The 7,585-nt window shown below is 54.3% G+C and overlaps 1 protein-coding gene across 1 annotated transcript in view; it reads right to left on the bottom strand.

Annotated features, from left to right (window-relative positions):
* LOC114072431 (sterol regulatory element-binding protein cleavage-activating protein-like) overlaps nt 1-2,229 on the bottom strand; it is a gene marked incomplete at its 3' end in the record, with an annotated part of 20,843 nt that extends 18,614 nt beyond the window's left edge. Inside the window, exon 1 of the mRNA XM_027910329.1 lies at nt 2,021-2,229. Within this exon, the coding sequence (XP_027766130.1) occupies nt 2,021-2,142 (122 nt within the window). The remainder of the gene's footprint in view (nt 1-2,020) is intronic.
* Nucleotides 2,230-7,585: the final 5,356 nt, after the last annotated feature.

The raw sequence follows: 7,585 nt of genomic DNA, 5'->3' as shown, positions 1-7,585 counted from the left end.
ACCCCTTGATAAATCAGCAGCACCCTTGGACACTTCCAGGGATCCAGGGGCAGCCACAGCTTCCCTGGGCGACCTGTGCCAGGGCCTGCCCACCCTCCCAGCCAGGAATCTCTTCCTAATACAGGAAATAAAACCTATAGGAGACAGATGAAGTTTGTGGCACCATCAGCAGTGCCTGAGCCAGACCTCAGGCTCATCCCAAGAGGAAGACTTGAAGCCCTCAAGCCCCAAACTCAGCTTTGCACAAGCCTCTCAGTGTGCTGTGCAGAGACACCCAGTCAGAGCTCACTCTCCCCACACTGACGTGCTCAGGGCTGGAAGGGCCCCACTTCAGAACAGGTCTGACCTAATTAGCAAAGCCACTTCTCCAGCCAGAATTAACACCCAGCTACCAGCAGTTAACGCAGAACAGGAACTGAAACACCCCCAAAAATGGCTTCTACAGAGGGAGCACCTTGGTGACACTTGAGTTTCTTGCCGAGGTTCTCTCGCTCTCCAGGAGTGTTTTTAACCCCTGTCCCTCCCAGGGCCATTTTCTGCTTTGCTAACAAGCTTCTGGAACTTGTTAAAGAAAACAGACTCTTCCCTTCACGCCTGATGGTGTCTTGGACGAGTTTCTGCAGCCTGGAGGTAACCAGGCACTGCAGAATCCTCAAATATTGGCACTTGGGAATGCAGACACTGCCAAAACCCACAGCTACCACAGGCCACCTGGCCTGGAGCCTCAGAGGTGTGGTGGGAACACCTCCACTGCCCGCTCTGAACGTTGACTGGGCAGGCACAAGGCCTGGCCACGTGGGACCCGGGTCCCCAAGAACAAGGACAGCTGCTGGTGACCCCTATCAGACTTCCTGTCCGGGAAATCCTGAATTAAGGAAGAGGAATAAGCATGGAGGTTTTGTTTGGACCCCTCCCAAAACACAACATCTGTGGGTGAACATCCCCTCTGCAGCAGTGGTCCTGCATTCCTGAATCTGGAGCACCTGGCAGAGCTGAACAGCGGAGCCTGGGGCCACCAGCAGCTCTGGGAAGCCATTCCCAAGCTGGAATGAGGTGAAACCGTGGCTCAGGACACAGCTGGAACTCGGGTTTGGCTTTGCTGGCTGCAGCTGTCAGGTGCAAAAATGCCACCAGAGCTGGTACCCAGAACCTTATCCAAGACAAAGAAAGGGCAGGATCCACTTGATTGGGACTTGTAGAAGCTTCATGTTCCACAGAGCAAGGGATCTGAGAATAAAACTGTCCCTGACACTTCCAAGGGTTCTTGTGGAGCAGTGAAAAACCAGGAAGCAACACCCTGACTGCTGCTCATACCCACAAAGGGCCTCAGCCAGGAGAAGCCACCTCAGGGGGGTTTCAATACAGGGAAGTGGTCCCTCTGATGATCCTTTAACTGGTGTCAGAGCAGCCCCAGGCACCATCCCAGCTCAAAGGCAAACCTGCAGCTGTGCCAGCACAGGCAGAGCTTTTCCAAAAGCAGAGGAGAAAATCATCACTTTGGGAGTATTTTGACCAAAACAGACCTGGAGCTGGAAATTCGAAGACAGACTCTGGACATACACACACACACGTGTGCCCAGGCCTGAGCACAAGGGGTTGCTCAACCCCACTGAAATGGTTCCGTGGGACATTCCTGAGAGAGATTTATCCAGCTCCAACTGCTGCATCCGAGTGAGGGTCCATGAGGAGAGCAGGGAATGAACAACACGCGTGTGCCAAGGGTGAAACACGAGTGCAAACCCCGGGGAGAGCAGGGCAGAGAAAGATCAGCTTTCCTCCTCCCCATTTTTAATTCATGGGCTTGGAGGCCACCACCAGCTGCTTGCTTACGTCTCATTTACTGCTTTAGCTCACTTAGTTTCTACTTATTAAACCAGATGAAGACACCTCATCCTCGCTGTTCCCTTTGTCCCACAAAAGGAAAGGCACAAACCCACGAAGTTTAAATAAAAAACAGCTTTTGGGGCAGCCTGGAAGGGTAAGCATTGCCAAGAAACCCCCCCAAGGGCACGTGACTCACCAGCAGGCCAGGATGCAGAGGGCAGTGAAGAGGATGATGGGGATGGGGTAGGAGGCACAGAGCAGCCCGTGGCTGTAGAAGGCCCCCGAGATCCTGAGGCGCAGCCGCTCCGTCAGGGTCATCCTCGGCCGCCGTCACCTCGCTGCCATCCCGGGCACTGCAGCGCTGGCAGCTCCGCAGGGAGCTCTGCGGGGTGGGGGGCACCGGGGGAGGCTGTGAGATAAAGAGAGGGGAACAGGGGAAAACAAACTGTCAGCTTGCTTTGGAAAGGTCTTGGGAGCTGAGGAAGGAATTCCTGCCTGGGAGGGTGGGCAGGCTCAGGGTGCCCAGAGGAGCTGTGGCTGCCCCAGCCCTGGGAGTGTCCCAGGCCGGGTTGGACGGGGCTTGGAGCACCCTGGGCTGGTGGAAGGTGTCCCTGCCCATGGCAGGGGGTGGAATGAGATGAGCTTTGAGGTCCCTCCCAAAACCCAAACCATTCTGGAACTCTGTGATTCTATGAAATGACCGAGCAGGTCCAACCTCCCTGTCAGGACTGGACCATCCCTGTTCCATGAGGAACTCGGGAACAACACAGATTTGCTGCTCCTGTGGCAAAACAATAAATCAGTAGTGGCTCCTCACCCAGCCTGAGCTGCCAAGAGCCACTCTGGGGAGCGTCGTGACACTGGGAACAACTTCTGCTAATTGCAGGGAGGAAAACTTGGTATCTACTCACTTCACCTGCTGTGAAACAGCAGCATTCAGTGAGAAAAGCTGAAGCGTTCCTAGGCTAATAAATTCCCTATTACCTTTTTGGGGATTGCTCACTGAACTCTGGCCCCTCTCTTGGCTCTACAGAGCTCGTAGGGGTGAAGGGCAGGAACTGCTCCTGCTCCAGGTCACTTCTGCAAACAGACATATCTAACCCAAAGTAAACCCTCTGACTGCAGGACAGGGAGGATCCACTCAGGGGATCTCTCCCCTCTGGCAGGACTGCAAAGCTGAGGCAGATCTGCCTGGGAGCAGGAGGACATTGGGATGTTCCCACCCTGCAGCACCACAGGTGGCATTGCTGGTTCAATACAGGGGCAAGACATGAACACCCCCCACAAAATCCCAGGATCACTGAGGCTGGAAAAGAGCTCCCAGACCATCAAGTCCAACCTGTGCCCCATCTCCACCCTGTCCCCCCAGCCCAGAGCACTGAGTGCCACAGCCAGGCCTTCCCTGGACACCTCCAGGGCTGGGCACTCCAAACCCCCCTGGGCAGCCCCTGCCAAGGCCTGACCACCCTTTCCAGGGGGAAATTCCTTCTGGTGTCCAAGCTGACCTTTCCTCTCCTCCTGTCCCTTGTTTCTTGGGAGCAGAGCCTGATTCCTTCCTGGCTCCCCCCTTACACCAACCAAGACTGACCAGCACAACAAACAAATGTAGAACTCCTTCTTGCAGGGGGAAAAAATAAAATCAACTCCAACTTGCTACTTTTCCCAAGACAAAAGCTTTTATCTCACCCAACAATAGTTACATGTTCCAAATTCTTTACATTTCTGCCTGAAAGCCTATTAAAGCCTTCCCAGGAGCCTCCCTGGACACTGGGAACAGCTCAGAGCCCACTCTGAGCTTCGAGGAGAAACTGCCAAAGACAGAAAACTTCTCACCATATAATACACAGGATCTTGGGGGTTTAATTATATTTACTCCTCAGTTTTCCATAAAACATTCTGGAATTCTTGGCAGAGGTGTCCTAAAACCACACAATTGGGCTAGTGAAGAGTGGAGGGGGGGGAATAAGGAAAAATAAATAAACCCCTGTTCTGTAGTAATTTCTTGCCCCATCATGTAGCCTAAAATTAAACTTCCAACGGGAATTTTAACCCAGCATTTTCCATCTACAACACACTGAGCTTTGTAAAGCAGGAATGGACACAACAAGGTCCCTCTGCCCCTCAGAGCCCCCACCAATATCCCGTGGGATCGTCACATCCAAGGCCTGGCCTGCCTCTCCCCCAGGAGGGGAACAGCTCAGCCCTGCAGCACAGGGCATCTGAGGAGCTTTCCTGCCAAGACAGAGACAAGATCACCAGAGCAGTTCCAATTCACCCTGGGAATGAGGAAACCTTCTCTGCGCTCCAGCTCGGACCCAGAGCCAGGAATGGAGGGTCCAAACAGGACAGTGTTCATATCCATGTGCCACCTCCCTCCCAGCACACAGGACGTGCTCACACCCCCAGGGACTGACTTACAGGCGTTTCACACAGTCCTGGGCTATTCCCAGCACACAGAGCAGAGGAATCCATGATCCATGGCCTCCCCTCAACCTGCAAACGGTTCCAACCTTCCTGAGCCCTCAGCACCCCGGGGATTTCACAGGAATGCTGGAACTCAGCACCACAGATACCCCAAAACGTGGGAAAGCAGATTCCCTGGAGATGAGAACAGCCAGATGTCAGATCACTCCCACCAGCAAAACCTGGATCTTCCTGCCCTTTCCTGGAGGGGCTTCAGGGCTTTGAGATGCTCAGAGGGATCCCTGACCGTGTCAGCTGCCATGGAGCCCCCAAACCCCACCAAGTGATGATCCCTGACCGTGTCAGCTGCCATGGAGCCCCCAAACCCCACCAAGTGATGATCCCTGACCGTGTCAGCTGCCATGGAGCCCCCAAACCCCACCAAGTGATGATCCCTGACCGTGTCAGCTGCCACGGGGCTCCCAAATCCCACCAAGTGATGATCCCTGACTGTGCCAGCTGCCACGGGGCTCCCAAATCCCACCAGCAGCAAAGGGGAGAAGGGGAAGGAAGGGAGGCAGAGCCCTCGGGAGCCCAGCTCTCCATCTCCTCAGCAAGTGTGGGTTCTGGCCCAGCCAGGGATGGAACGTTCCCGTGAGGGTTTCAGAGGTGGGAAAACAAGAGGCAGGCTCAGGACAAACCTCCCTGCTCAGAACCACTGCACAATGGGCTCTAACACCAAGGTCCTGCTCTCCCCTCGCGTTCCCATGGGAAGAATAACGGGCTTTGTGCTGCCAGAGGACAGGGAGGTCACGGGGGAACAGAGCACTTCCTATGGGAAAATCCCAGCCATGCCCAACCCTGCAGGGCTGCTGTGGGGAAGGGGTTAATCCCAGCACTGCTCCTGAGGAACCAGGCTCCAGTGGATGGTTCTGCACGGAAAGGTTACTCTTCATATTCGAGAAGGAGAAACTCCTCCATAAATTAGGAGGTTGCCTTCCCTCCATTCCAGCTCTGTGGCTAAGCCAGCTGTGAAAGTCTGAAACAGGTTTTTGAACCTGATTTCAACACCCAAAATGTGCAAACTCCCTCAATTCTCACCTCTGTGCCTGTTTTCCCCCCTCTACAACGTTCATTTATGTTTTGAGTTTGAAAATCCAGAGGCTGCCTGAAACAGACCCCGTTTTACAAGTGGTATTTCACTCATTTTACAAGTTATTAACCATATCTTAAAATGCTTGAGCAGCAACAACAGGTTCAAAGAGAACACTTCAATAATCTCTACATCCCAGATAATGTTATCTGCTCCAAAACAGGGGCTGGCATCCAGAATCAGCTTCCAAACCTGTTTTCAGGACATTTTTTTAACTTTTCTGCCGCGAGAGAAGAACCTCAGCTGAACTCTTGCCTTGGAAGAGTCATTCATGGAATGTGGTTTCTATCCAATGTCCTTTCTTCCCCCTGAAACGCTCCCAGCAGCACCAGACAACAACTTGTTGGTGTGGATGAGGTGACAGGATGTTCCATGTGAAGGGCCATGGAACACAGAAGTTTGGGATTTGTCACAAAAACAGAAAAGGATTAAATGCAAATGCACAGACTTTAAACAAGGGTTGTCAGAACACCCTTTAGAAAAGACTTTTCCAAACGCCTCTAAACCTCCTCCAGCGTCCCCTGGCAAGCACGGAGCTGATTCCAATGCGGCAATTCCTTCACTCGATCCCAAAACTCACCCAGCTCAGCACTTCCCACCCAACATGTTTTACTGTGAACCTCTCTATCAGTCAGGTCAACCAACCCACCACTGTTCAGTCCCTGAAGACCCCTGCAGTGTTGTTCCTGCTGCGTGGATCGCGAGCAGTGTCTGATTTACCAGCGGGAGGGCAATCCGCACTCCCAGAGGGAACTGGAGCGTGGGAGACTCAGTTTCCCTGGAAAAGAGGTGAAGTGTTGAGATAAGCAACCCTTTGAGTTTCCTGTTCCTCCTGCACAAAGTCCAGCTGACTGGAGAGCTGGGAGAAACAACCCCACACCAAGTACCTTGGGAAGCTCAAATCCAGGGAACTGGGGGTGATGCACACGGGGAAAACAATGTCCTGGGATCCTTAATTCCCAGAAAGTGTGGCCTGATGCAGTTAAGACAAAGGAAACTGAGAGTTAGGAACTGTTAGGGATGGAATGGGATGGGTATGGAGATCTGTGCTAAGTGCCACACACAGCACCAGGCACTCCTCCCCTTCCTCTGCATCCCACCAAGGAGGAGAACTGGAAAACGTGCTGAGGAGTTCAGGGATGATCAAAGACACGGAGCAGTTTCCACTAAAAAAAGAAGCACGGGAAGACTTCTCCAGCTGGACCAGATTTTATCAGTGAGTGGAAGGGATATCCCTGGGATAATTCAGCACCAGAGCCCAGAGCAGCAGCTCAAAATAACCCCTCGGCTAAGCCGGGAGATCCTTCCCCCAGGACACTGTCCCTGTCACAATCCTGCAAAGCCAGGGATAAACCCCTGGGAGCGGAGCTGCGAGGCCCTGCCGAGCCCAGCCAAGGATTCCTCCAGCTCCAGGAGCCCTCAGCCACGAGCCACTTGTCCCCAGCGTGGCACTGGCTGCCAGTGTCCCGAGGATGGTCCCTCCTGTGCCACCCAGGCCACCCCGGGGCCACGGGAACGCCGAGAGGTGAGCCCGCCCTGGTAACGTCCTTATGCAACGCACCCCACGTGATCCCCTGGAACAATCTCCTCCTTTCTGCTCAGCAAAGTGGCTGCTCTACAAGTGGCTGGGGAATCACTGTCTCCTAAAAATACCAGCCTGATGCAACACCCCCGTGCAGTTACAGCCCGGAGCTCCCCCAGCCGTGCACACCCCGCTCCCTCTGCCGGCACAACATCCCCACCCGGAGCCAGGATCAGACACGAGGAGCCCCATCCATCCTCCCTCCTGGCTGAAGCCCTGTGCAAACAGCTCTCCCAGCACAGACCTGCAGGGCTCTGCTCTTCCTGCTGCAGGTGGTACTTCTGCTGCTGCTGCCCTCCTCTGATCCTCTCCAGCAGACAAGACGAGCACCCCAGCCCACGCCTCCTGTCTGGGGTAAAATGCTCTTGGATGATCCACCCAGGCCTGTGCACAGCATCTGCTGCTGCCCCACACAACACCCCTGTCTCTGAGCTGCACAGACATGGACCTGATGGATGGGCCACTTGGATAAGGAATGGGCTGGATGGTCACACTCAGAGTTGTGGTCAGTGGCTCCATGTCCAAGTGGGGTCCTCAGGGGTCGGGACTGGGACCAGGACTGTTCAAGGAATTCTTCCCTGGGAGGGTGGGCAGGCCCTGGCACAGGTTGCCCAGAGAAGCTG

The sequence above is a fragment of the Empidonax traillii genome, unplaced genomic scaffold (genome assembly GCF_003031625.1).
Source record: "Empidonax traillii isolate 1590-97213 ecotype Southwest subspecies unplaced genomic scaffold, ASM303162v1 scaffold3201:size31392, whole genome shotgun sequence".
NCBI classification, from domain to species: Eukaryota; Metazoa; Chordata; class Aves; order Passeriformes; family Tyrannidae; genus Empidonax; species Empidonax traillii.
The sequence above is the reverse complement of the archived record's forward strand: the minus strand, read 5'-3'. Positions and strand labels throughout refer to the sequence as shown.